The sequence below is a fragment of the Hippocampus guttulatus genome, chromosome 22 (genome assembly GCF_054856545.1).
Source record: "Hippocampus guttulatus isolate MCC_2025c chromosome 22, RoL_Hgut_1.0, whole genome shotgun sequence".
Taxonomy (NCBI): domain Eukaryota; kingdom Metazoa; phylum Chordata; class Actinopteri; order Syngnathiformes; family Syngnathidae; genus Hippocampus; species Hippocampus guttulatus.
In genome coordinates, this window is record NC_141282.1 from 6,079,507 (window position 1) to 6,107,372 (window position 27,866).

Here is a 27,866-nt window from a genome sequence, read left to right on the forward strand (position 1 = left end):
AGGGGAACAACAGTGCCCTCTCGTGGTCACAAAGAAACGTTGAAAGAATTTTGTTTTATTCATTTACAAGTCCCATGTCGAAAAATCTCAGCATTCATTCCTACAACTTGAAAAAAATACAGCCACACAATAGCATTCGCATTCAAAGTTGAAAAGTGAGTTTTTACATTCAGTTGACTTGCACTTCCAAATGCTTTTCATTTACGCATGCTTCATTCAAAAAGAAACAAAGAACAAAGAGAAAGCTATTGAGTTGAAGAAAAAACAAAACATACAGTTACCAATTGTGTTCTCTTTTTTCTGCAAACTGTTCAACATTCAACCAAACGAGGATTGAGCCCTTGAACACTCCACAGACTAAATTGAGGTCGATGTGTTTGACATGTTCTCAGTGCTAATACATTGATATCCATTATTCTGACATTTTGGTATAAGTACCGGTATTTGACTGTCTGAGTGCTGTTTTTCTACCGCTGCAATAGAAGTCCTGAAAAATATGACTACTGATTGAAGAAGGGGGGGAAAAAATTACTTGGAAGTTGTCGATTGTGAACTTTGACAAGTCAGTCCTCAAAAATCCACAGAATATTCACGCCGGAGAGGCCGAGGTTTACTCGCCTGGATAAGAATGACACATAAGTTGAGCGAAATATCTTAATGTCCCATTGTGTAATTTTTCCCGTTGTTAAAACATCACAATTTTCCAGAAATGTCAATTAAAAAATACAATAAAATAATAATACTCACCCAAGCATTCCTGACTCCTTGGTCTTAATGACGTAGAGGAACATGAGGATTGTATGGAACAAATTATTCCTGCCCTATATCAGAAATGAAAATGTGTTTCTTTTTATCACTTTTTTTCCTACAGTACAATAGTACGCTTACTACGGCTTATTTTGAAAACGGGCTGTTGTGTGCGGTGCGTCACCTTCGGCAGACTGGAGATGTGTCCCTGATAGATGAGCTGGTAGTGAGGCGGCGCGGTGCAACTCTGGTGGATGCAGAAGAGGTTCTCCTTTGTCACATCTGGAGGCGGACGAAAGAAAAACTGACCGGACCCGCTTTGGTTTTATGTGTGCGTTTTCTGTGTGCGTGCACTCACCGGGTTTGTCCGGGATGTGGCTGAAGTGCTGCGAGGTGAACGTCTTCCCGTCTGGATATTTGGGGTGAGGAGGCAGTCTGGAGTCCAGGTAGGTGCAAAATATATGCATGAGGATCTAGAGTGGGCACACACACGAGGTGAGGTGTTAATGGCAGACTGCATCAAGATGAAATGGGCAAAAATGTTTTCAAGGCGTCCGTGTGTGCGTGTATCCGAATAGTACACACAGCACAATCTGTGGGGAGGTCCGTGTCCCACTTCCGGTTCTTCAGATCACCTCCTCGATTCCATCGAAAGGAGCTCATGCAGCCACTGTGTGCCAACTCTGCCGATTCCAAAACACAAGAAAACATTGCGCTCGTAGCAGGGCCAATTTTCCCACACATGCGCCACGTAAGCCAAACCTTTGATGCGATCCACCAGATATTCTTGATTGGGAGTGATGTCCAAGTACTGGACCATGGAGTTCAAAGTAGGAATGGATGAGGCTTTCATCACCGCGGCCTGTTTAAGACTGCTAATGCTGGCCTCTGGTGCAGGGAAAAGAGGGGAACAATTATTCGGGCGGGGGCGTTTCCGTGTTCAAGAGTCCAACAATCAGAATGAGATTCATCTTTATCGGGCAAGTATGCCAAACCAGTCAAGGAATTTGTCTCGGGTAGTTTGAGGCACGCTTTGTATTAGAGCAACAAACAACATTTCAAATTTTCCTCCGTGTTGCGCAAGAAATGAATTGGTGAATGTATTATAATAGATACAATAAAAATTATTTGTAAATTCAAATCTTTTACGTCTCACAATGGAGAAATTCCATAATTGATCAATTGATTCATTGTGAACATTTAACATATTGTATTTTACTTTACTTTTTTTTTCTTTACATTATCTGTGTATGGCATAGCTCATCTGTCCATTTTAAAAAGAAAATGGAGCCCTTTGGCAGAAGTTTACCTCCAATCTGAAGTTCGGGGCAGCCCATCCTCCTGAGCTGAGTGTTGACCGAGTCCATTTCCTTGACCAGGGGGACTAAGACGGTGTCACTGATCCACTGGGAAAGCACAAATAGCATCTTGCATATTTTAACACGGAGTCGGTGTTGATTTCTTTGTTTACGACGAGTCCACGACTTACATTTCGAAGCTTCGCCGTCCAGCCGTCGATGCGGTCCACGACAGGGCGGCTGGTTGTGATCCTCGCCCACACCTGCACGAAATTCAATCCACGCGTTATTTTTTTGAATGCCACTCTGGCATACGACTCATGCACATCCGGTTGACCTCCTCCGCAGCCTGTTTGGAACCCGGGTCCGTTTCATCCTTGTGGGCGGACGGCGCCTGAGAGCGGCAGGCGGGCTGGTACAGGAACTTCCTCAGACTCTGCGCGTAGTCCCCCACTGAGCGGTTGTAGTTCCAAAAAGTCGGACTGTGACTTGGGGAGACAGATTCTGGACTCCCTGGATGGGCGAAATGAAGAATTAGAAAAGCGCACACGCATTCACACACCTGGAACATCACAACTCAGAGGTCGTGAGGTCGACATCGGCTACACAGTACAGAGAGCAGAGAAGTTATTGTTGATCATACCATCCACAGTCAGGGTTTCATAAAATAAAATACACACAAGTCTGGAAACTTGTTGAATTGAAAAAGCAGATATTGGCAGGAAAAAAAAATCTGAATTTACAAATCATTTTACCCAGCTGACTTCGGTGACTCTTCTCCTCCTCCGTGCGCAGGAATCGCTCGAGGCTTTTCAGATCCTCCATGTAATCCTCCTCGCTTCCCGGCGAGTTAAACACAGAGGGTGACGTGCGGTACCGAGCCCTCAAAACTGAGCTTTCCGGCGTCCCGATGCTGCTCGGGTATGCCGGGGATCCAGTGGATTGACTGTAGCTCAACACCTGTCAAGAGAAAAGCCTGAATATTTGTAGTCAAGCCAGTGAATTTCATATCACGTTATGTCATGTTACGTACCTTCCCAAAGGCCACAGAGGGCGAATAAGGAGCACTATTTGGGGTGGTTGTACTACTGAGAGGTGGGCTGTAGCCTGCCACACAGCTCGGAGAAAACTTGGGGCTGGCGGTGGCAGAGCGCGACGGGCTGAAACTCAAAACGCTCTGGCCCTGCAAAGGGGATGACTCCGTCGAAGCGGGGGTCTCCTTTTTTTCTGGCCTCTGGGGAGGAGAAGCTTGAATACCTGCAAGAGGACAGACAAGGCAACGGGTGCAGTTTGAACCAGTCTTCTTGAAGAAGAGTTAATCTTATTCAAGACTTACTTGTGTTACTCAGCCCCAAGAGTCGATGCTGCTCCAGGGATACAGCGATAGTGGACGGAGTCATAGTGTACTTAAAGTATTTCCAGAGATCAAAGAGACCGATGAGGGTAAAAAGCAAGACTAGCGCCAATTCTGCGATGAGAAGAACATGTTAAGATCATTTTTGTCGGCAAATGTAAAATTTGGTAGCTGAAGAGACTCACCGATGTACCAAATAGGCCAGTAGGTGATGTTGTAGTATCGGCTTAACAATTTTCCAGACCTAAATACAAAAAAATGTACCATCACGACTTCAATCATGAGTGACACCAAGGAGTATTTACCTCACACACGGTGATACGTTAGAATGAATTGTGAAAACTTTCAGAAAAGCCATACAACTGTGACGAACTAAACTTACATTTCAGTGTAAATCATGCCAGCCAGGGACATTTTTAGAATAGCCCAGGCGACCATCACCTGGCGAGCTTGTTCCTCTCTCCTCATCCTCAGTGCCTTGTCAATCATGTTGGGCAGCCCCTCCTTCGGTGGGGTCAACATCTTAATCAAATTCAGGCAAAAAAAAAAGGACCAAAATTACCAAGATCCACACCAAGAAAAAACCCCAAGATAATAGGGGATCGTGTGCTAGTGTTAGTTGAGTTGCTAACTTAGCTAAAGTTAGCCCGGTGCCTCAAACAATGGTTTCGCAAACATGGAAAGGTTTAACGTGATGTATTGTTTACGTAACGTTATATTACAAATCTCTAAAACAAAGACTATCGTAAAAAATACTGTATGGCACATTATAGCATTCATAGTACGCCAAGGTTTAGAAAGGCAAATCGATCCATGTTTTTTCCCCGCTCTCCCCTGACCCGGAAGCAGAACTACGTACGTCCGGGCTTTCCCGGATGTTGTCCCTCTCAGCTCCAAGTTCGCCAGACAAATTTAGAGTTAATTACTGTAATGACAAATACAATAAATATATTCACCCACTACTCGCCAACTCTGACGCCTTTATAAACGTATACGATTAAAATATTTATATGATACATCAAATCTTACTTTTGCCTTTTTCAAACTATCAGTTGTCTTCTCTCCAGGGCAATTTTTGACGTGTTGTCTTGTTTTTTTCTTCTCCACAGTCATGGCATTTTCCAGAATTTTGCATGACTGTTACCCAGCGTCCAACTTGTATTGAATGTTACACAACAACACAAAAACTATAAATACTACTTCCTCACACAAAAACGAGTCAAAGGCAGATAAAGAATGAGAGCTTTTATGCACCTACATCAAAACTAGACAAGTCAAAAGTTATGAGTCTTTTAGCAGCACTGATATGGTTGTGATTCAACATGAATGTAAAATAACATTTAAAGAAATATTTAAAAAATGAGAGGTAAACATTAGTGTAATGTATGCCAGTCAATAAATTAATATGACTCTGTAGTCAATGAGGGGGTGACAGTGATTTTTCAGAGTTATATCCTCCAACGTCTTCACTCCTGCCGGAGTCCAAAAGTCTCTCCCCTCCTCTGCCCCCGCTATTCTCAGCTTCCTCCTCCTCCTCTTCATCGTCCTCCTCCTCGTCCACGTGTCGCTCCTTCCGGGACGAGCGCTCCGCCTTGGGCCCCTTGCATATCTTGAGGTGGCGTGTGAGGTGGTACTTGGTGAGGAAGGCCTTGTGGCATTTCTCGCAGACAAAGTCCCGGCGGCCCTCGTGGGAGTTCATGTGCTTCTTCAGGTGGTTGGGCTTCAGGAAGTGCTTGTTGCATTTGGGGCACTGAATCCGACGCTCGCTGTGAAGTAAGTAAAAAGTTAGAAATGCAAAAAATAATAAGAATACTAATCTGATGGTTGTGGAGTGGAAAGTGACGGACGTACTGGGTGTGAGAAAACATGTGTTGATTCAGGTCGTGCTTTCGGATGAACATCCGCTCGCAAAGGTCGCACTTGAGTTTCTCGGCGCCGGTGTGGATGAGCATATGAGACGCCACGTGGGACTTTTGCGTGAAGGACTTCTCGCAAACCGTGCACCGATAGTTCTTCTGACCTGTTTACGGCAGAAGGAAAGAACATCAACAGTCTACAACAAGTCATAACAAGAAAAAAAAAAACTCAGCTTTATTTAGTTCACAGAATTGTGAGGCAGAACACACCAAAGGTGGCAAATGAAGTCAAACACACCTGTGTGTATTTTGAGGTGCATCCTGAGGTTACTGGGATCACTAAAGGCCTTGCTGCAGTATTCGCACTTGTGCGGCTTCATGCCAACGTGCCCCATGAAGTGCACGTTGAGCTTGGTGGACGTGATGAACGCCCGCGAGCACATGCTGCACTTGAATTTCTTTTCCCGCGGATGCCTGGGACCTTTGGCGTTCGTTCTGGAGCTGCCGACGTTTGAGTTCTGACTGGCGTTCAGGGTGTCCCCGTTGGTCGGTCCTGCCGCTTGAGGCCACGGAGAGGACGAAGAGCTCGACGTCCCGTTGGTGAGCTTTGCATCCGGTTGCGGCGGCGCTTGCTGCTGCTGCTCTCGCTGAAGCGGGTGCTCCCGTTCTGGTGGGCTGTGGCTGTGAGGGAGCTGGTTGTGGTCAGGGTTGCTCATGTGAGGCTTGAGGTCCGAAAAAGAGGAGCAGTCTTTGCCGCACTGGCAGAGCTGAGCCTCGGGTAAAGGAGGAACACCTGGATACAAGATGGAGGGTTCAGCAGACGGTATGTATGACATTGTCAGCGGCAAAGTAAGTAAAGGAGGTGTTGTGGAGGAAGGTACTTATCTGTATTAATTACAAGTTATGATTACAGTAGTTTTTTTTTTTAATCAGCATATTTTTTATCACCACACAGATTAACATATTAGAGCAAAATAATGAATAAGAAAGAGAAAGGAAAGACTGACCCATGAGTCGGCAGTATTCCCGGCTGTAGTAGAAGCGCAGCTCCTCGTCCGGGTGGATCTCCGTGGTCGTGCAGAAGAAGAGCTTCCCGTTGGATGAGTATGCGACCAGGTTCTGCTCTTCGCGACTCCTACAAGCAACAAGGATTCCATATGAGAAATAAATTCATCATCATGAAGTGCTCATTTTAGGACGAAATGTTGCCTTGAGAAAGCATGTTCATACCTTGCCCTGTGTACAAACATCATCCAGTTGCATTCGTTCTCATCTGCCGTCACGATGTAGAACTCCAGCACATTGTTGTGGTACATCTGTCGTGATCAAGCGTTCTTCCTTACGTACGCTTTTATGTTCCGGGTCAATTTGACCCAAGCCAAGAAGAATATCCTCATCATAATTCATGGTAGCCAACCTTCCAAATCTGAGGCGTGTCCTTTTCGGCCCAGTCAGAGAGATCGACGCTGCTACAGTGCTGGCCAACCATGGGTCCGAAGCAGGTCCTCGCTGGGATGATGTCGCGTGCAAAAACACCTGACGCAAGCAGCAAAAAGGAGATAAACATATTGTCGGAATGCCAGCGCACTGTAAGTCTCTGCTGGCGTCTTTTGGGTTCTCTTACCGAGCGGCTCGTCGGCTACGGAGATGCGCAGGCAAAGTGGACGCGGGATGGAGAGGCGAGCCCGGCTTTGGATGGGCGTGTCTGGGATGAATGTGACTGGGCCGTGCTCCGGGCAGTCGGAGGTATACGAGCGTTCGCACAGAGTGCACCCTGAGTGACGAAGATGATGAGAGCAGCACATATTGATGATTATTTCCCCCGCATCTCTTTTTCAATCTATTGCAAAGATACTTACAAATTGTGTAAGCAGTAACCATGCTCTCCTTGTTGGGGCTCGAATCCTCCAGTTGCAGACTGGAGTTGACCAGCACCAAATTGTTCTCCGGACCCAGCGATACCTCCGTGGTGATGGGCGAGACATTCACCGAGTCGAGCCCCATTCCGGAGTGCCCGTGGAGGGACACGGGCCCCAGCTGACCCTGGTCGGCCATGGAGCTGGTGAGCACCACGCTAACAACGCCGGAATTCAGCTCCCCGTTCGGGTGGAGCTGGTCCCCGAGTCCTCCTGCTGCTCCTGCGCCCGCATTGCCCACGCGGCCCCCCATGTGATCCGGTTCCATTACCACGGGGAGTTCCAGCACAGGGGGTCCATGCAGGGGCATGACCCCGCCGGAGGAGTCCACCCCAGACAGGGGCTGGCTCCCGCTGTCAGACACCGGGACCACCCCGACTCCGTCCATGGAGGCCAGCTCCTCTCCCATTCTGTCCGGGGACATGGGGCTGTTGTCGCGAGACTCCATTGCTAACCCTGTAGAGTCCAAATCATGGGTGCCAGTCTGGTGGAGGTCTCCTTGGCCGCTGACTTGTCTCGAGTCCAAGGGCACCAAGCCCTGCTCCAGCGGGCCGCCCGCTCCGCTGTAAGGGTCGAGACCTGAGGGGTTGTTGCTGGCCACAGAGAGGGTCCCGTCCATGTTGAGGCTGCTGGGATGGATGTACTGAGGTGGTGGACGGTCAGCCAAATAGGACAAAATACCTAAAGCAACACAAATGTTTTTACTCTCAGTGAAACGCCGCAGACTGACACGTATGCACTCATCCGATAAAGTGACATTACAGAGAACCTTATTTCTCCTTTAAATGGGAAGAATCACCTACCCGGTAAAATGTGTCGGAAGTAGCTGCTCTCCAAGTGGGGGTAAGGAGGAGGTGGCAGGGAATAATTCCTATCCGGGAGGCCACACATGACTCCTCGATCCCCCAGAGGGCCCATGGGCAGCATGAGGGACAACGCGGAGGGAAGGGAGCCTAAAGAAGGACCCAGGCTGGGGATGGCAACTGGCATCCCTGCAACAAAATACATAGAGTAATTCAACAATAATGCAGAACGCACCAAATGGACTTCGTGTTATCTTACCTGGGGTGGGGATGGTGTTATGTGGTGGTGAGGTGGCCAGGCCTAAGTGGCTCGCACTCACTGAAGGCACACTCAGCTGGTCCATGCCCACTGGACTCAGGTTCATGTCATTCATCCTACAACATTGTCACTTATAAGACCTGCATTTTTCACCTTCAGAAACAAACAAACAAAAAAATCCAAGTCATGGCAAGGCTACATTCAGTACTAACAACATTAGCATACCTGAAATCAACAGCTTCTTTCCGTCAGTAAACCAGACATGGCTGGCTTACATATTCGAACCTGTAAAGTATGAAAAAAGACTATTTCCACTTGCATTCGGACTAATTTACGAACCAAAGCATACTGCAACCAGCTACAGTAGTTTGTTTATCACACTACTAACTGAGCGTTAGCGTAGCTCTCTATGACTATTCTTCGTCCGCAAAACGGGACGACGTGTTCCGGTTCAAAAAACGAATATACATATGTGACGAATCGCGATCAAATGTGAGGCCATTGGTTCAAAAAATAGACGAGCCGATTGAGGAAAAAGTCGTAAAAAAATAATAAACCAACAGTGTCATACCATTCGCCTGATTGGGGGCGTAGCAGCACTCTTCTATTGCGCATGCGCAGTGGTAAACCAGCCTTGGTAAAACGTCATCAACTCGATTTTCCTGCGCATGAGCAGTAAAACCTAGCTGGGATGCACTTGCGCATGCGCAGTGAAGCTAAGGGAGAGTCAAGTCAACAGTATTTATAGAGCACTTTCAAACAGCCTCTGGTCCATTCTGGACCAGCTGAAGTCGCTTAATGGAGGACTGGCTGACTCCAAAGTAAAGGGCATTGCAGTATGAGTGATGTTGCTCCCCTACGTTTTATTAATTTCCGCGCATCTGGGCGATTGTAAATCAGGTCATGTTACTTTTTGTGCAGGTAACTATGTGTTTTAAAATGCATACAACATAGATTCACAAGATGTCGCCATTTTAAGAATACAATTCAATGCCCAGACAAGTGTTGTCATAGTGAGATGTGGGTCGCAGTTGCAAGAGACGGAAGAAAACGTTATCTCGGTTGCAAGATCTCCCCAAATCACACCCACCACACAGTGCTCCAATAAACTGTAACAAGTTGTCACACAGACTCAAGTTCTCACCGAGAAGAGGCTTTTGCAGTTTTATTCAATTTGTGTTTTTGAACAAACTTGGGATGAGCTAAAAGCCACAACAATAGGGTAAGTTTCATTTACTTCATGCAAATAACGACACGTTTGCAATTAGGGACTAATTACATTTATTTTCAGGGGGGAAATAATGTCTTATCACAATGAAGAGATGGAGCACATTCCATATATTCCTCCACTGGCGCTCCACTGCTTCTCCGTGGACATCAGCGGGGCGCACCCCCACTTCAGTCTTCCCTCCTTCCACCTGGAGCCGGCTTACCTCGACCGTGTCCACCGCAGCCCCAAGTTGCCATACGGAGGGCTGCACTATTACCCGTGTCCCGGTCCGGTGAGCGTGTGTGAATACTCGCTGGAGCCCGCGTTTATTCGCAAGAGGAACGAGAGGGAGCGCCACCGGGTGCGCTGCGTCAACGAGGGCTACGCGCGCCTCCGGGAGCGCCTGCCGAGGGAGTTTGACGACAAGAGACTCAGTAAGGTGGAGACACTCCGGGCCGCCATCGACTATATTAAACACCTGCAGGGCCTTTTGGACGTGAACGTAGCCGGGATATCAGTGGAAGCTGGCCACAAACGGTCCAAATGCCAGTGAGGACGTTGGCGACTATTTTTTTTTCCAAAGTGAGGACATAAAAAAATGTTTTTTCAACTGCATTAAGCCAAAGGTAGATGTGGAACGGAAAAGATGTAAAGGAGAAAAAAATAGGTCTGAGGTGGAAGGGAGGAAAAGGAAAGGCTTAATAAGTAATGGGGGGGGGGGGGATGCAAATATATCTGTGGAAGGAAGGAGGCAAGGATGCTTGAATAAAAAAAGACACGACAATGAAGGAGGAAAGAAAGGAAAAGTGAATCGAAGGAGAAAGTAATTTGGAAGTGGGGACTGAAGGAAGTAAAGGAGGAAGAAAGGAAGGAGCATGCATCCTACATTTGAAGTGTTTAGTTCCTACTTTTGGCCCACCCTTCCGCCTCACTGCATGAAGGTCGAATGCAATGGAGAAAAAAAAATCCCTTTAAGAACCTTTTTTTGAAAGGCACAACTTCCCGAAGAAAGTGTAAATAATGTGTAAATATAAAGCCAATATTTTGCATTTTCTGGCTTTCTTTTGTTGCAACACGCGGTACAAACCTGTCAGGCAGTTTATGAGGGACCCCTATATCTTGCCAGTGCCTCAGACCTGCACGGAAGCGACTTCACATTGAGACCAAACCCACAAAATTGGAAGCAAAAAATAAAATAAAATAAACCACAAGATTGACATTGTACGTACAGGATTTGGACATACCCGTATGGAGCGCATGTTAGCTGAACCGTGAGGCGTGACATACCCAAAACAAAATTGTGTGAATTGGAGCCGATAAATCGTCAAGTGCTGGTACCCTGGCCTTGATGGATGGTTCACTTGCGCGGTGAGGTAGAGAGCATGAAGCTACTTAAATGAAAGCCTCCTTCATAATGGATGTTTTCTTTTTGGATGCGCACGGGCTGATCCTAATCGGATTCCTTGCAGGAAGTGTGCAGAAGGGCTCATTTGGGCATGACGGAGAGGTGAGACATTTATATTCCCATACAATTTAAGCCCTCCGCACCTATAATGCAATAAATTGATCATCGTCGCAATACTGGTGCAAGACAATTTTTTATTAGATTCACTTTTTTGGGTTGTACTCTGGCTGAGTGGGGGGTGGGGGGTGGGGTAAGAGGAGGTCGCCTCGAAATTCCCGTAGACTTGCGTGATGCCTCCTTTAGATAAAGTTTATCAGCACAACTACGATCAGTACGGGACCACCGGGACGGGGCGGCGTGTCGAGGCAGAGAGCCCACATGCGCACAACGGAAACGGAAGATCCCGGACTGACAGGGCTCTATTCAATGCTGGACCTAATTCTTGCCTTCTTTTGGTATTTCCAATTTCATCTGTTGGACTCCATCCCCTCAAAATGTGTGAATAAAATCAAGGTTTCACGAACCAGTGCGTTGTGGGAAAACAACTGAAACCTGAACTGTTGAATCCGAAGACTATTTCATAACAATGTCAGGAACCAGGACTTGGATTAAAGTCACGGCAAAATTCCTCACCCATGGTCACAAAGTGTCAGACAAAGTACCCACAATAATGTTACATTGAATAAATAAACATTTACAAATGAGGAGAAAGGCCAGTTCAAACTTTGTAAAGTTGTTGGAGGAGCGTGTCTTTTTCCATCTCTAACTTGGAGATCTGTTGATTTTTCTGAATCACCTCCTATAAAAAAAAAAAAAGAGAGAGAGTCAGCCATTGTTTCCACGGTACGTACACAAGCGTGACATCGGATGTTCATTTTGCGGTTTTACATGCAGAATTTCCCGAATGTTGGTGCTGACCTGTGTGAGTCGGGTGTGCTGCCACCAGAGGGCGCCGTTTGCCGCAGCGTCCCCACTGGTGCTGGTGTCATTGGGCTCAGTCATGACAGAAGCCAGCGATGCGTTCACCCGCTGCACGCGTGAGCTCAGCCAGCAGGAATGGGCCCCCTGTGGGGACACCAAGCTTGGTCAAAGTTGGTCGCCGTAAATACCAAAAGGTGGGCGACTCCAGTCAAATAACCCGAATCGAGTCGAGTCGGACTGCCGCTTGGAAAATGCCGGGTTTGCACGGTTAAAAACGTCTGAAACTCGACTTGCTTGATATTTGCAAGAGTCACTTGGGGCCTCGGCACCTTTGCTACACCTTCCCGGCAGGAGTTGACCCAACTTTTGGCGTCTGCGTCATCCTGTCGGACCTTGTTCTTTTCGAGCCGATGGCGGTACCAGAGTCGGGCCTGCTCCAGGATCTCCAGACCACAGTACAGGATATCTTTTTCCTTTTCTAGATCCTTGAGATGCTTGATCTAAAAGGCAAAAAGCAAAAGTCTACTCAGTTGGACTCGAAGCACTTTAAACGTACCCGATACTCGAATTAAACTGAGGAAGACTGAGAAAAATCAAAAATAGGTGCGGTGCCAAAATCCTTTTGTTCTTCCTGAAGGCACACCACACCCCCTTCAGGTATATTGTGTCAGCGCGGAACGGCTTTCTCACAAGCCCGCACTCGCTTGCACTGTCGCCAGTGTTTGACGTCTACTTCGTATAAAGTGAAATACGTGAACCGAGAGTTTCGTTTGAAAGTCCCTTTTTGATTGAAACCGTCCAAGATGGATTCCTTTCACAGTATGTTTGTTATTTTCGTACAGCACTGTGCTTAATAATTTACTGACACCTAACCGAGACTACAAATAAAAGGGGGAGGACAATATTTTGTTGATCGAGATCCGTCACTCACCCACAAGTAGAAGCGAAGCGCGTCCAGGCTGCAGAGGCTGCTCCTGAGTGGGATAAGGACCACCGTGTAGGAGCAGGAGGCAGCAGGAGGACAGGCCATGGACAAACAACAGAGCGATGATCAGTTGCAACGACCTCCTGAAAGAGAGTTAAAAAAAGGCCACAGAGACACGTAAGGGATGGGTGGAAACAAAGAGGGAAAAAAAAGAGAAGAAGAAAGAGCAGCAGGCAGGCACCGACAGCATGGTGCCCCTGGGGCGAGCCAATGAAAAATTCCACATGTCTCCGCCATCACCGCTGAATGGATTGAGTCTTACAACAGAGGTGTAATATTATCACGTTTACCACACTTACGAAAAGGACAATTGAATTAAGATCGATTTTTTTTAATTACTTATCATGAATTTCTTTTGGCTGGTCCCAGGAATGTGAAGCCCTACAGGGACGAAGACAATCTGCCATGAGGCGTGAGTGACATGCGTCAGGTCGACTTTAACACAGCACTGTGTGGATTTACGAACAGGTTGGAAATGGATTTTTTAAAATGCCATTCCCAATTTTCACCAGCAGAGGAAGCTGTTGTCAAGGAAACCAGATCGTATTTTCATAGCAGACATTTTAGGACGACAGTGACGCCAGGAATTTATTGAACATAAGGTGGCGCTACGGCAAGATGGGTCACGTTAAGAGATGTCCCCCCCCCCCACCCCCACACACACACTATTTATGTGAATTTCGAAGCATTTTGACGGCAATACGAAAACATGAAATGTCCGTATTTCTTACAGGTACTTAAAAAAGTTGTGTTCACAAAGCCCCCAATTTAATCTCAAAAGAGTAAAAAGACTTCACGCAGTGTGCCTATTTTTATGGACCTAATATTATGTCCCGTGAATATATCAGGCAAATTACTCATCAAAAAAAATGATGGTCATCAAAGTTAAAACGTGAGCATAGTATTTTTTATTAGGGAAGTGTATGATTTCCTCTTTTTCATTTCACTTCGAGACGATACCAGTTTTCCACTGCGGGCCCCACTGAAAGGGGCAGCTGACCACCTTGTCACGTGTGGTGAATTTGCTTCACCGAGCTACTTTGATTTCAATTTTTATAACCTGCTCTCATACAAACATAAATACATACACATCCGAGATACCCTTTTACGGACTCTCTTGGCCAACTACTGCAGCTTTGCGGCGAAGAAAGCCCCCCTCCCTTGTTCCTTCCTGCCTCTCACTCACGCACACACATGTTTCCATGCAAACATTCATACCACACACACGCTTTCCAAAATCACAGACGTTTTCTAGGAACTGTGACATGAGAAGAAGGCGGGAAAGCGCCGGGGCACGCCCTCCTTCGGTACTCGGTGAGGCCCAGGAATCTGGTTCAAATATGTCGTCTACAGTAAACAAGCTCCTCAGTGCAGCCAAGCAGAGAACAGGTTGAATATCCTTCACGGAATTACACTTCGTGTGAATACTTTGGACCCGCTGGCTGGTTGTTATTAAAAAGTCAGGAGGTGGATCGCGACATGCCCCCGAATACCAAAGTTTATTAAAAGTTCCAAGGATGCAGAGTCTGTGGAAAAATTCCCGAGTGGGAGAAAAAAAAAAAGCTATTTGGGAATATCAATGAAATCTCTTGCAATGGTCAAAATCACTGGTGGGCAAACATTTGCGGGCTTGAGGTTGTAAAAACAAATTGTTAAAGCGTGCAAGTGAAAAATAAATAAATAAATAAATAAAAAGACCAAGTGTGAAACTAATCACAAAAGCAATCAATCCTCTTTTGTGTTTCATCACCAGATTTGTGTGTCGTTTTATACTGCCCCCTGGTGGCCAAGACACACTTCGGACAGAGCAGCACAATGGCCATTGAATGATCAAAACAGTTCTTGAATTATCAAGAGCTGTTTTTTAATGCACTTCCTATTGAAGTCATGTTTTGATATAGTACAATACTGTACAGTACTCTTTGGAGTACTCGACGCCCAACTTAACACGCAAACACACGTTATCACGCCGGTACACATGCCAATGCTACAGTACGCGGCTGGGCCCAGACGTGAACCAGATGTTTCGCAGAAGGAGATAAGGGCAAAAACGCGTCGGCTGAAACACGAGCACCTTTTCGCCTCACCTACGCGCGCACACGTTCCTGCTGGCTGTTATGAACATCACATCCAGTCTGAGAAGGCCTTCTACAGTCATCCTACTGCTTACACGTGAGGTTTTCATAAGCAGCATGTGTCAGCCTATATTTCCCCCCTCCCACTCCTGCATATGTTCGGAAAGCACTTTTCCTCGAAATCCTGACACTGAGTAGTTCTCAAAGTCGCCGTGGTGAGACCAAACCAAGGCCCCGCCTCAGACACTTACGCTGGGACGAAAACAACGGATCAATTTACACCCTGCGCGACCTGCCCTTTAACCCCTTTCTTGGCCCCTAATCTGCCAAGCACGCCCACAATCTACCCAACGACAGCGAAAAGCCGCAATGATCCCACGGAAACAACAGCTGATGCTTTAAAAGCGCCGATTAAGGCAAGAAATACCTGTACAGGCTGAAACCACTCGATGGAACTAAAAATGTTTTACACAAGCACCTCACGGCACCCTGCGCAGCCCCTTTGGGATCCCCTTAACAAACACTGAGGGTATCCTTGTATATATTTCACTCTGGACCTACCCCCCCACCCCCCCCGTGAACTTTCAACGATATCCAGCTGCACCCCAAATACACACAACCTCTCCATGGCCTCCACAGCTGGGCGAATGCCCCCATGATGCCCCTCACGTAGTTATGGGCGGATTTGAATTTCCCTATAAGCCCCACTCACATTGAAAGCTGTTTAGTGTGAGCCTCACCAGAATTATGGCAAGCTACTAACCCCCTGGTCCCCCCTAAAAAAAAATCTAAAATCATCCTAACAAACTCCAATAAAATCGATACGACCGAAATCTCCAGGGCGATTCCAATTCTGATGTTGCACTTGAAAAGCCGCATCTTCCTTTCCACTTCTTTGGCGTTATTTGTCAACAGTTTCTTCCTCATTTCGTGTGGCGCGTTGGTAAACAAAGCCAGAGTGGAGGGAAAAAGCCAATCGATTGTCTGCGGTGTACCGCTTCTCTGTTTTGCCTCTGCAATCGAGAAATGAAAACGGATGTGGAAAGCCCCAAACGGCACCTGTGAGGCAACAACCTCCTCTCCATCGTTATTATTGCGTCACAAAAAAAAAATACAAAGATCTTTTAACAAATTATACTGACATAATAAGATCAAAATAGCGAGATTAATTTTGCTCTAACTAATCGAAAAGCCTCCTGTGTGGGAGGACACGCGTGTGGTCCCTAATACATCCACTGCAAATCTCATCCTACTGTGACACTTGAATGGAGAAAAAAAAAACAGATTAAGTGCTTTTCTTCCATTCACATTGTTGCATAGGACATTTTTTTTGCGGGGGGGGGGGTTAATTTATTCAAGGGGCAAGACTGCAGAGAGAAAACAATGCTTTCAAATACTGCATCGCCAAGTGTAAAGCACACAGTCCTGGATTAGGAAATGTGGCGGAGTGGGGGAGGGGGGGGGGGCGAAGACAACAAGAAGAGGATTAGGATTTTAATGCAGCGCAGTAAACTGGGTGTAAATAAAAAGGTCAGAGTGCGGACAAACACTTTGCGGGCTCGCACTACCCAAGGCGCGGCCCCTCAAATATGACAATGTATAAAGAGCCACTTGATACACAGATTAGCGGCCGATTAGGGAAGTGGGTCAGCATTTGCTAACTAACCATTATGTGACGGCATGAGAGAGCTCAAATTGCACAGGTCTCAGGTTCTGAAACAGTTGCTTCATTAAGGAACGTCAACCAAAACCGGGGCCACGCCTCCCCCTCCTCTTTTCAGCCCCTTAAACGCGTGATGAATGTTTTTCAACAAGGACGCATTCCATCGGAGTGACATAAGTACTCCTATAGCTGTGGCTGTCACACGGAAACAACGGCCTCGCAATGAAGGCTGGCCACTTTTGTCTGTTTTGAGGTAATGACGATTTCCAGCCACTTCAAGAAACGGCGCGAGACCCGCTGGCTGACTAAACGCTTGTGTTAAAAATAGCAAAATGATGTGTGTGGAAACATAAGCGAACCGTGTTGACTCCAACTTCTCACCTTGGAAAAAACCACCTGCGTCATAGTGGATAAGAGGATCGCATTTAGTGTGGAGTAATGGCGCCAGACACAAGGTGTCATCACGGAAGGTCAAGAGAGCCAATGAGGAACGATAAGACTGCCGTAAAAAGCTGAATTCTCACTGGAACGTATCAGAATGACAAAAGGGCCAGAAAATTGCCAGAGCCCACCCGAGCATGGAATTGGGTGGACATCATCTATCATGATAGGACTCAGCAAAAAGTCTCAAGAACAACTTTTTTAGGCCAAATTGCACATGAAAGTGTCATGGAAAGTTGGAGAAAAAAATCTACACAAAAACATGGAACAAGTCAGACATTTTGGTTTGAAGCAGCCATTTTGAAGGCAAATTCAATGCAAAATGGGCCACATGCTTCATTTCTACTTGCATCTTAAATGTTTATTATGTTTGTGCAATAAAGGAAACTTAGTTCAACTTTCCTTATGGTTTCATTTGTTAGACGCGGGTCACTTGGTGAAGTCAGAAAGCTGACTTATTAGTCTTGCATCTAGTACAGTTTCCTATGCACCCGACATGTTTGTTTATTTTCCTGTCTATACATCTGCACATTGAGTTCCAAAAAGTGTGCTCACGTTGCAAGGCAACGTGACTGGAGGAGGTGGGCGCGGCTCCAGAAAAAAAAACGTGATGCAAGGCCAACACGAGAATGTGTGTCACATTTTGCGGGAGAAGGGAAATGGCAACCCCTGCCAAGTTTCTTTGACCTACTTTCCGTGCAGCGCCCAATGCAGCACAGAGAAGGCACAAGTGAGCACACGGCAACAACGTCTGGAGCTGTTCGTGCTATAACTACCATTTTGAAACATGTCAACGGGGTAAGTAATCTTTTCAAATAATTTTTATACTTCTACTCTCACTATTTTTAGTTTTAGTTGTCAATTAGTTTTTTTTCGCCCTTCAACTTTTTCGTCTTTTTCCCCCTCGCCTGTCGTCATTTCACTCGTGGCTGCGTTTAATTGTATTACGGTCATTTCAGCGTTGCTCGAAGTAACAGTCCAACAATGTATGTTTTTTTTTTTTGACGGAACTACGTGACAGACTTCTCGCGTGGGACGGGCCCCACCACGCCGATAGCTATCCCCTCGCGCCCTAGTCCCAGTCCATAACAAACAAGCAGGAGAGAAAACGGGACGGGAGTAAGCCTCCTCCGTGGGTTGTAGTCCGACTTCCAAGTGACACTATTTTCTCCGAGCTGGACACGAACACGTCTCAGTCCTCTCACTTTGCGTATTTTTGGGTGCGTGCTTGGCTTATAAAAAAACACCGTTAGGAATTTTGACATCGTACCGTTTTAGACGTCAATGGTAAGTTTTTGTACTTTTAAATTTGTTTTGGGTCTTTTTCTGCCATAATGTCGCACGTCATGTAATTTTGTTTGGACGTAGGCCTGTGTTTAACGATGTTACGTGCGATGGGAGCTTTGACAAATTGCGGTTGGTTTGTGTGTCGCATCTCATTGACCCAAATCCTCTTGCCAAGTTAAGTGCGTCATCGACTACTGCTCGTACAGCCAGTTTTCGTTTCGTGCTACTTTACCGAGTGAAATGTACGTTTTCACTAGTTCTCGTTGAGTTTTAAGCTATTTGTCGAATTAAGACAACTCGGGCTCGTGCGTACATATTGTACCGTACTGTAACTCGATCTGTGTGACGCGGCCACTTTTTTTTTTTTTTTTTGATGCAAACAACTTTCTCTGGCGCAGCCTCTTCAAGCATAAAGATAATATAAACGTTGATATGGGACATTTATTCCGGTGCGAAAAACCAAAAAGTCAAGTTGGTTGGATTTGTTCAAATGTGCTGCGGTTTCCAGCATTCGTTGACTCTGCGGGTGCCCTTTCAGTCTGACATGTGCAAAGTGCACATACTGTACTTTCTGTCTGCTCACTGTACTTTCCGAGTTGCACCATGCTCCACCACCCCCTTGTTTTTGCACAGGCGTGCGTGCTTGTTATTCTTCTTTAATATGCAGACAGACAGGCCTAATTAAGGCGCCGCAGGAGTCATGAATAATCTGATGAACTCCCCCGCTATCCCCCCCAATGAATCTGAGTCGACCACATGAGATGCAAATTTCATTTGGGGATTAAGCACCAATTAGTGGTTATGAGGGATTATCTCACAGTACAAGGAGTCAGTGTTTTTTGTGTCCTCATGGGCATCATTCATCATTTAGTATGAAATGAAATGGAATGGAACGGATCCAGTGCAAGAAATGTTGATATTTTGTTTGCCATACTTAGACAGTGCATGTGTACCTAATCGAGTGTCTGGCGACTGTACAGATAACATAATCTGCTCGAGCATACGTTTTGACGGGCTCAATTTCTCCCGATAAAAGCTACGGGAGAGATTGTGTGTCAAATGGCTACTTGTCGAAATTATACGTAAAAGCGGAGCTCATGTTCGTTGAACCCAACAGCAGTGTGCTAATTAATTTTGCGGAGGAATGCTGCAGTGCATTCTTCCAGAGCATAGCATACGTGCAACCCCTCACCTTTACGAGAGCCCTTTGGCCCACAGACACCAGAGTTCTTACCTGCTGCTGTTTTAATCAAGCCACATAAACCGTCACATGGTCCAAGCGGGCGACACAGGTGTGATGCTCCTGTAAAATAATTAGCAAAAGTATCATTTGAAAAGGCACTTTTTCTTTCCTATGGGATTTTGCCGTACATTTAATAGTTTTGTTTGATTTGTGTTAGGATCATGAGGGGTCCTCGGATGTTTTTTTCTTGCGCTTGACAAATACGCCATCTTAATTATTTTTTTTTTTAAAAAGCTAATACTAAAACTAACAAAAAACCAAAACTATCCAAAAAAAGAATCCTGCTCTGAAAAGGAATTAAAACCCTACAAAAGTCAAAATTAGGTCAAATTAACGAGACTTACAAACCTTGCCCTGGACCCAAAACGTTTGCAACCCCCTGCTAAGGAACAAAAGGTCACACCTCATTAGTCGCAAGTGGAACAGAGCTCTCACCTTTGGCCCATGTTTGTTGGCCAACAGGGATATGGCGCTGGACACGCCAACGTCAATAACCGAGTCAGAAATCTCGCGCCTGGGCGGCGTGGAGGCCCTGAGGTTGAAGGTGGGTCCGGTGCGGAGGAACCTCTTCGGCCCCGTGGACCACCAGCAGCTGCGCGAGGACTTCCAGCGCCTGCTGTGCATGAGCATCGAGGCGGCCAACAAGCGCTGGAACTACGACTTCATCAGCGACACGCCGGGAACCGGATCCAACGTCCTGTGGGAGGAGGTCCGCTGCCAGGACGTTCCGCGCTTCTACCGCGGCGGCGTGGCGCGGTCGGGCAAGCCCGTGCGCCGGAGCTCCACCTCGTCGGGCGAGGGGTCCCCGGTGTCCAGCAGCTCTTCCGGATCCGGGGACGAGTACCTGGAGGTGACCGCCAGGGAGTACTACTGGCTGCAACGGCCAGAAAAACGCAGACAAGCGTCCATCACGGGTAAATCCACCGATCCAAAAATCCTCATTATAAAAAAATGCAAATATCAGATGAACTAACCTTTGCGTTTGTCCTCCCGCTCCAGATTTCTTCAAGGTGAAGAGGAGGCGGCTTCTACATTATAAGGGCTCATCCCGGCAGTAGGAGCGCCGCGTCGACCACGTGTACATATGTAGCATTGAATACATATATTCGATATAGTTTTCTTCGGCTTTTTCACTATACTGTGAAATGATATATTACGTGCACTCTTACGGGCAACAAACGGACCAGGGAGAGGATTTGTTAAGGGGCGAGCTCACCTCGCTTAAGAAGTTTTGATAAGATGAGTTACTCTTCCTGGCCCCCCGTGCCACACGGCGTCGTCGTTTCACACCCCCACCACGAGGTCAAAACCCCCACCCGGGGTATTAAAAAAAAAAAAGAAAATCTAAATAGCGCGCTATTAATTTGCTCCAGGTTTGTTTGAGATCAACGGTGGAGGTTCAACGATGAGGTCATGTGGTTTGACGAATAATTCCAATCGTAATAACCATTACTATTTATTTATTTTTACACGATGACCCGCAATGTGTAAAAACGACGTAAAAGATGTTTGTGGATCCGCGTGCCATCGCCACGGGGAAATTTCTATTCAACAACACGACGCAAAAAAAATCACACTCTGTCTATACTCTCACTTCTAACTTTGTATTCTTCACCTTAAGGGGTATATAACATCTTTTGCATTTTGGCGGCAGTCCAAGACAAACCTTACTTAGTTTTGGGTTATTTCGAGCTTGACGCTTTTGAATCATGTAGCATGGAAAATTTAAATGGTATGTTCTCTGTTGAAGATTTTACCCACAAACTACACGATTCAAATTTATGGTTTTAAAAGCCGTAAGTTGGATGAATCCCTCACTACCTCAAATACACACACAAAAAAAGTGTAAAAAAAAAATGCAGCTCAGGTTGTTTGCCTCTGTTGAGTCAGTCAAGAGAAATTGAAGTGGGGGTGGGCAAGGGGGGGGGGCTGTCTTTTGTTGTTGATTTTGTGGTCAAAGTCGCAGCGCTCAGTTTCACGTCGGGTAAAAGAGTCAGCGAGGGGCTCGGAGGAGACCTCGGGGGGGGGGCGCACTGCTTTTGTTGTCACTCACTTGGCCTTTGAGTTGCTTTGACAGCCGAGTGGGGGAGGGAGACGCGAGCTGTCTGAGAAAATGCATTGGAGCCCTTTTGAACCAAGGCTTTTTTTTTTTTTTTAAATGACAGTATCATAATTAATTATCTGCCCCCATTTTGAATCCCTCCAATTTCTCTTTGCTGATTCAACCGCCTCACTCACTGCAAGAATCATTCTCTTGGTTTTAAAAGGGTATATTTCAGAAAAAGATTTATTGTAGTAGCGTCTACCTTTATATGTGTGTGTGTGTGTGTGTGTGTGAGAAACATTTACAAGCTTCTGCTAAAGACAAAAAAAAATATTAACTTATTCGGAGTTTATATTGTGTTTGTTGAGAACGATGAAAATCCCTTTTTTTTTGTAGCTATGACTAATTGTGTCATTTCTGAAATCTTTGCACTACAGAGAGCTATTTTTGTATTATAATCTTTAAAACAATAAATACAACACAGAAAAATAAATAAGTAAAAAGGACAAATCTTTTGACTGTTCGGCCTTTTCAGTTTCTCACATTTTCCCGCCGGGCGCAATTTCCTCGTTGCCTCATGAAGTCCGTTGGGAAAGATTCAAGCGAGCCTTCATGCAATCTTTGCTGTTCCAATTTATTTGTTGCAGCTTTGCCAGTGTCTTTATTTTTATTTAATTTTTTGGTTTTGCATTCTTGCATAAATGTATGATAATCATTGTATACCATTTGTCATCATGTCGGACAGAGTCATACATTTGTCTGGAATTGTTGAAGAGATTCTGAATATCGCCGGGATTTTATTCCCTGTGCTCGAATGAATAAAAATACTTTTATGGATTTATGAAGTTGGAGCCGGTGTGGGATTTCTTCTGCGGTCTACGGCACCACCTAGCGGCTGGAAAGCGACACTGCGCATTGGCCTCGTTAGGTCATTATTTCGTTGCGTGGTCGTTTTATTTCCCCATTTTTTTTTAGAATGAATAACAAAATATTTGTCGTTTTAATGGCAACGAAGAGCAGCGAAATCTCACTCGAACACACGCTGTTCACAAGTGTCTTGACACGCTGAGAGCTTGTTTGTGCTTTTATGAAGCCACACAATCAACTTGCAACCCCCTTTTATTTAAAAGAAAAACGCTCTTTTACAGATTCAAAGGTGCTGAAATGAACTTATAAATAGAGATAAAATAGACAGGAAAAAAGGCGCACTTTGCGGAAGTGACACATTCTCGCGCCTGTTTGACTTCGACCGAGGTATTTGTGGATGCTCGTTGCCACCACGACCCCCCCCCCCCCCCCCCACCTCCCAGAACAAAGTTTCCGAGTCGTCAGTGGCATGACGTGTGTCGACCGCAAGCATTGTGCACCCAATGAGCTTCAGTTCCCGGGACAAGTGCTGGTTAACATCTCATTTAAGTCTTTGATGGCGTTAGTATTGCAGTCGTACGAGGAAATTGGAATGCGGGCGAAAACAAAGCGAGGACCCAAACCCTTCAGTGAAAGGACACTTTGTACCTGATTAAAAGAAACTGAAAAGGCAAAAGTTGCCCACTAAATCTCAAGCCTTTGAGTGCATTATGGATAGAATCTATTTCGGCATGGGCAAGCGTGAATCGAAGATGCCTCCAAGTAACACCACGGTGCTTTTTTTTTTTTTTTAAGTACATACAACCATTTCAATGATTTGTACATGATGAAACTGCTTTCGCAGTTCCCGACAGTCCAATTGTCAATGCTGAAGAAAATGCGCACGATGAGTCTTTTAGAGAGGATGCGATCCCTCTGGTCGTTCTTCAATCTCCACCGAGGAGGTTGGAGGAAGAAATGCAAACTCACCGACTGAACCATTTTCTTTCAAGTACGTGGGAGGAGCTCCAAAGAGCCGATCGCCTCAGAGCTGGTGATGCCGCGTCTGCCGCTCTCTCCACATGGCCCGCACCTCCGTCACGATCAGGGGAGAGATGAAAAAAATACTGCCCCCTGTCTGCAACATTAAGAACGGGTCATTTCCGGCAGAACGCACCTTGAACCTTAATCACGGAAATAAAAAAAACCTGCTAAGGCGTGGCGCTTGTAAGTAATATAAAATATCTTTGCTCAATCAAAGGTTGGCGAAAAGCGCGTCAACTATCTACTCGATTGTCTTACCATGACGACGAAGAAGTAGAAGACGGCTATCCAACCCAATTTGCCCTCAATGAGAGACACCAGGTACTGGAAAATAAGATTCACCAATGAATCCAATTCCGCTTCATTCCAGGAACCACAAAGTGATGAAAAGCAAAGACATACTTGTCCTCCGGCGGCTCCGATACTCCCTGTGCCATCCACGATGCCGGTGACTGTGGCGAGAGCCTCCCGGCTCCCCCTGATGGCATCCTGCCTCCCCAGGTCGGCGGAGATGGCCGAGCCGATCATGTTGGACGGACCTCCGATGAGGAAGCCCGTGATGGCCAGCAGGACGGCGTTGGCCGTCTTGTCGTCCGGCGAGTCTGAAATGCGTGAAGGTAAAGATTCGGGAGGTACTCGCTTGACGATGGTTCCAAGATTTGTGTTATGGATGGCGACTTAAAAAAGGTCACGTGGCATGAGAAGGTACATACTCTTTTTTTTGGGGGGGGGGGGGGGTTATATTAAGAGCCAAAAAGTGACTTGTGTGCAGGGGAAAAAAAGTGACTACTCACGGCTGTACCCCACCAGAGAAGCCATGGCAAGAGTAAGACTTAAGGCCAGCACTGGGGACCGCTTTCCCATGATATCCGTTACCAAACCTTGAACGGTCCCGCCTGACATAATATTAAAAAAAAAAAAGGTGTGTGGGGGGGGGGGGGGGGGGGGGGGGACAAGATTTCATGATGTGCAAACTCAAACTCCATGATCCCCGCTGGTGCAGCACTCACCGATAATTCCCCCAACGTCATACCACATGGCTAGCCGGTCAGCCTCGACTTCCTTCCAGCCGTAGTTGTTGCTCAGGTAGAAAGGAAGCCAGAAGAAGAAGGAGTAGTTCACCAGCTTCAGACACGCGTACGCCAGTGAGTACTAAAGCAAAGAACAAACAAAGGGGTTAAAGCTCAGTCGGGAAATCATTAGCCAGGAAAGCGCTGGAAGCTCACCGGCAGAACTCCGGGCAGCCAGAAGGCTTGGAAGAAACCCACGGCTTTTGGGGACTCTTGCCCAGGTTCGTCCTGACGCCGCACCGAGCGGTAGTGAGGCTCGTAAGCTTCCTCCTCCGCTTCCTCGTCGCTCATCAGAGGCCTGTGGGTCTCCGTGTCAACCGGGTTGAGTCCCGTCGGACAATCACTGCTAAGACCTGACGCGCACAAATCTTTTTTCCATGAGCGACGGAAACAAGGCGTCGCGAAAGCGGATCCGCCGTCGCGTGCTCCTCACCGACTTCGTGCGGGGAGGTGAGCAGGCCGAAGAAGAGCACAATTCCGCCGGCAAACTGCACCACGGACGTGACCAGGAAGGCATACTTGCAAAAGAGGACACGCGCAACATCCTGATTCATCAACTTTGGATTTTCAAAGTTGAAAAGCTGGTCAACGTTATTTGTAGAAAAGAGCAAGAGCAACACCTAACAGATAATTCTGTAAATACTCTTTTATGATTATGATAAATGTAAAACCCCAAATTATGATAAATGTAACCCCCGCCCAACTATATTTATTAAAAAAAAAAAACTGCCCCAAAAAATGCATTGTCATTTTTATCTGTGTCACAATGAAGCAGGAACTGACTACAAATGATGGATTCAAATACATTTGAAAAATGTTAACGCAGAGTGCGTCACGAAAAAAGCCAACTCGCTTTCCTTACCTCGTAGCCGTACTTGAGCACGCTGGATGCCAAGAAGGCCCCAAAGATGTTACCCACCGATGCGCATGCGCTCCACAGGCCAAACACGAAGCCGCGCCTGCACACCATCACAAAGGACGAGCGTTTCATTTTGAGCACCGCCCCCTCAAGACAAATACAATTACTCCCGCAAATGATCTTTGCAAGTCCAGTTGCTACGCCTCAATGGCATCTACGTAGGAGATGACGAATGGTCGCCATTGTGCCAGTGGATCCCTCACGACGTGTGTTATCAGAGCACTCGCGCGCCCGCACGCACACACACCCAGTCTTGCCGAACCAGTTGGCCATGACAGCCACCACGCAGGGCCAGACGGTGGACTGCAGCAGGCCGTTCAACACCCACAGGCTACAATAGAGGTAGACGTTGTAGATGTGGAGCCACTCGGTCAACGTGCCAAACACAAAGTTCTGCGGACACACAGACATTCCGCGGTGAACAAAAGAAGGCCTTGCATCCGTCCGCCATATCCGTTGCCGAGGTTCAAATGTTGCGGGCGGTCCGCGATGACCAGGGCTCAATGTACTCAATGTACAAACAGGGATGAGACAAAAATACCGGACAGTAAAACGTCACCAAGGAACGTTTACCGCTCAGGACTAAGAAAAGCATTGACGATATGGGAAGAGTATTTTACCATCCGAGCCCACTCACCACAGCCGCGGAGCCGCACAGGCCGAAGCAGAGCACGTAGCGCAGGTTCACCCGGTCGCCTATCACGCCGCTCAGATACAAACCCTGCATGGAAGGATCATTATCGATTTCTTTTTAGAAGCATCACTGGGTTTTAATCTGCCTCACCACAGCATAGGAGAAGAGGAAGATGGAGTCCAGAGCGCCCAGGAAGAGCGTCGCCTGCTGCTCATCGGCAAACAGACGGTTTTTCTCCCATGTCTACGACAAACGAAGGCGCGGGTTATAAAATGAGAACCCCCGTTCGTATTTTGAAAAAAAGAAATACGAATCCGCACCTCGCTGGGCAGGAGAGCGGGAGCGCTGCCATTGCGAGGAGAAGGCGTCCACTGGGCGGAGATGCTCACTTTCACATTGCTGAACGTCTTCCTGGAGGCATGCAGGAACACATAGCTGGGACGGACGGGGGAGAGAAAAGGGATTTCAATTAATTTATATAACCATGACTGGAAGGCTTCACAGCACGCCTAAATCAAAGGAAGGCTCAGAAGGACTATAATAAACCCGTTTGCATGAGAACCCCCCCCCCCCAAAATAAACAACCACTTTTTTCCTGCTACGCCCATTGGAAATCAATATACATAGTTCACACTAGCCTGACAACATGTGCCTCAAAGCCTTTTGACCCGCATGAATACCTTACATGGATTCACACTTTGTTTTGAATCAGCATTCCAGAGGTCCATTGGCATACATCCCAAACACACACACACACAAAAAAAAAAAACACCCACCTGCCATCCGCCTACCAGTAAAAATAAGACACCAAAAATTCACAAATTACCTAAAAAAGGTGAGCAGGAACGCAACCAGATGATGATGGGTGTACTGTGACAGGTAGCCACAGCATAAGGGAGGCATCACAGGGGGTGACCGGTGAGAGGAGGAGAATTTGGAGGTTGGTCCTGGGGGGTGGGGATCTTCAGGGGGTGGGGTGCGAGGAAGGACGGGAAGGGAGTCGAGCTAAAAGGCCGGGCGGTACAGGCACATCACAGGGGTAGATGGCACGGTGACTGGAAGGAGCAAAGGAAATGTTAAACGCTGCTTTGGAACACCAGCTTTCAATTTCCAAGCAGTTTTATTTGTGCGCGTCCAAGTTTCATTTCTTGCAATAAAATGTCATTTTATACTCTCTCACTTGCACCAAGAAGTGAAAGCAATGAAAGTGCTTGCTGTCCATGTGGCTCACTCGATGCTCTGTCTCGCTGTGTGCAGGAAATGACAGCAATAAAATACGATTGCGTGTGGCTTACTGTACCTTGAACGCACCACCACTCACAATCAACTGTACAAAATTCGCAATGTTTCAGTGACGCTCTTCAAATCATTTGTTTATTTACACACACAATGACAAGCCCACTTGGTGAATTTAAAAGGGTAACACTTGGCCGCCCAACAGGAATATGTTCAAGTTTTTTGGGGGGGGGGGGGTTTGGGCGGGGGAGATAGAAAGTGCATTCACGTCGAATACTTATGATGTGCCTCGTTGGATGACCAAGTGAGGCTTTTAAATTTTGAGACAGAGCCCCTATTTTCACCATCATTCCTTTCCTCGGAAAACAGAGACAACCCACAATGAAGAAAACGAAGAACGAACAATTTTTCTGGACCGATGGCGAAAGAAAACACCGACGGTTCTTACCTTCCTGCTCGCGTTTCAGCGTATAAGCTAGCAGGTAGCGCGCTTTGGCCATAAACATCTGTTTACAGTGCAGACACGTCATTGTGACGTCACTGCGGGGTTGCGCGTGGCTGGGGGGGCTACCGCCGCCAGCAGGCCAGGGGTTGAATTACATCATAAAGG

General features: G+C 46.7%; 6 protein-coding genes across 11 annotated transcripts; 2 read left to right on the forward strand and 4 right to left on the reverse strand.

The window, feature by feature from the left end:
- Positions 1-35: 35 nt before the first annotated feature.
- tmem209 (transmembrane protein 209) lies at positions 36-4,232 on the reverse strand. Its single transcript, XM_086102787.1, has 14 exons — positions 3,782-4,232; positions 3,585-3,643; positions 3,382-3,513; positions 3,079-3,302; positions 2,801-3,005; positions 2,383-2,558; positions 2,237-2,308; positions 2,057-2,153; positions 1,510-1,635; positions 1,333-1,430; positions 1,106-1,220; positions 932-1,029; positions 748-821; positions 36-618 (listed from the first exon to the last, which is right to left on the reverse strand). The coding sequence occupies exons 1-14, from the start codon at positions 3,919-3,921 to the stop codon at positions 564-566; spliced, it is 1,671 nt and encodes a 556-aa protein (XP_085958913.1). The 5' UTR covers positions 3,922-4,232; the 3' UTR covers positions 36-563.
- Positions 4,233-4,629: 397 nt separating this feature from the next.
- On the reverse strand, positions 4,630-8,840 carry prdm4 (PR domain containing 4). 3 transcript variants are annotated; one of them, XM_086103801.1, is made up of 11 exons: positions 8,459-8,840; positions 8,234-8,349; positions 7,975-8,163; positions 7,115-7,852; positions 6,880-7,029; positions 6,673-6,791; positions 6,486-6,571; positions 6,263-6,390; positions 5,554-6,048; positions 5,251-5,419; positions 4,630-5,165 (listed from the first exon to the last, which is right to left on the reverse strand). In XM_086103801.1, exons 2-11 carry the CDS (start codon positions 8,346-8,348, stop codon positions 4,817-4,819), a joined length of 2,538 nt encoding a protein of 845 aa, XP_085959927.1. In that variant the 5' UTR covers position 8,349; positions 8,459-8,840; the 3' UTR covers positions 4,630-4,816. The 3 variants fall into 3 exon arrangements, with proteins under 3 accessions (XP_085959927.1, XP_085959926.1, XP_085959925.1); XM_086103800.1 differs by having other exon boundaries at positions 8,234-8,386; XM_086103799.1 differs by having other exon boundaries at positions 8,234-8,840.
- A 296-nt stretch (positions 8,841-9,136) lies between these two features.
- On the forward strand, positions 9,137-11,064 carry LOC147186260 (achaete-scute homolog 4-like). The gene is made up of 2 exons (XM_086103835.1): positions 9,137-9,455; positions 9,525-11,064. The coding sequence occupies exon 2, from the start codon at positions 9,535-9,537 to the stop codon at positions 9,994-9,996; it is 462 nt and encodes a 153-aa protein (XP_085959961.1). The 5' UTR covers positions 9,137-9,455; positions 9,525-9,534; the 3' UTR covers positions 9,997-11,064.
- A 443-nt stretch (positions 11,065-11,507) lies between these two features.
- On the reverse strand, positions 11,508-20,038 carry LOC147186261 (suppressor APC domain-containing protein 1). The gene is made up of 6 exons (XM_086103833.1): positions 19,899-20,038; positions 19,455-19,523; positions 12,701-12,837; positions 12,099-12,269; positions 11,767-11,913; positions 11,508-11,647 (listed from the first exon to the last, which is right to left on the reverse strand). Exons 3-6 carry the CDS (start codon positions 12,797-12,799, stop codon positions 11,567-11,569), a joined length of 498 nt encoding a protein of 165 aa, XP_085959959.1. The 5' UTR covers positions 12,800-12,837; positions 19,455-19,523; positions 19,899-20,038; the 3' UTR covers positions 11,508-11,566.
- cdkn1d (cyclin-dependent kinase inhibitor 1D) lies at positions 17,563-22,352 on the forward strand. 2 transcript variants are annotated; one of them, XM_086103831.1, is made up of 3 exons: positions 17,563-17,731; positions 19,926-20,377; positions 20,463-22,352. In XM_086103831.1, exons 1-3 carry the CDS (start codon positions 17,721-17,723, stop codon positions 20,519-20,521), a joined length of 522 nt encoding a protein of 173 aa, XP_085959957.1. In that variant the 5' UTR covers positions 17,563-17,720; the 3' UTR covers positions 20,522-22,352. The 2 variants fall into 2 exon arrangements, with proteins under 2 accessions (XP_085959957.1, XP_085959958.1); XM_086103832.1 differs by lacking the exon at positions 17,563-17,731 and adding an exon at positions 17,779-18,220.
- Positions 22,353-22,608: 256 nt separating this feature from the next.
- slc37a3 (solute carrier family 37 member 3) lies at positions 22,609-27,819 on the reverse strand. 3 transcript variants are annotated; one of them, XM_086103824.1, is made up of 14 exons: positions 27,705-27,819; positions 26,847-27,075; positions 26,341-26,455; positions 26,171-26,263; positions 26,024-26,107; positions 25,634-25,779; positions 25,330-25,426; positions 24,901-24,985; positions 24,624-24,820; positions 24,408-24,549; positions 24,192-24,293; positions 23,800-23,999; positions 23,656-23,721; positions 22,609-23,491 (listed from the first exon to the last, which is right to left on the reverse strand). In XM_086103824.1, the coding sequence occupies exons 2-14, from the start codon at positions 26,921-26,923 to the stop codon at positions 23,399-23,401; spliced, it is 1,497 nt and encodes a 498-aa protein (XP_085959950.1). In that variant the 5' UTR covers positions 26,924-27,075; positions 27,705-27,819; the 3' UTR covers positions 22,609-23,398. The 3 variants fall into 3 exon arrangements, with proteins under 3 accessions (XP_085959950.1, XP_085959952.1, XP_085959951.1); XM_086103826.1 differs by lacking the exon at positions 27,705-27,819 and adding an exon at positions 27,201-27,692; XM_086103825.1 differs by lacking the exon at positions 27,705-27,819 and having other exon boundaries at positions 26,847-27,692.
- Between the last annotated feature and the right edge of the window lie 47 nt (positions 27,820-27,866).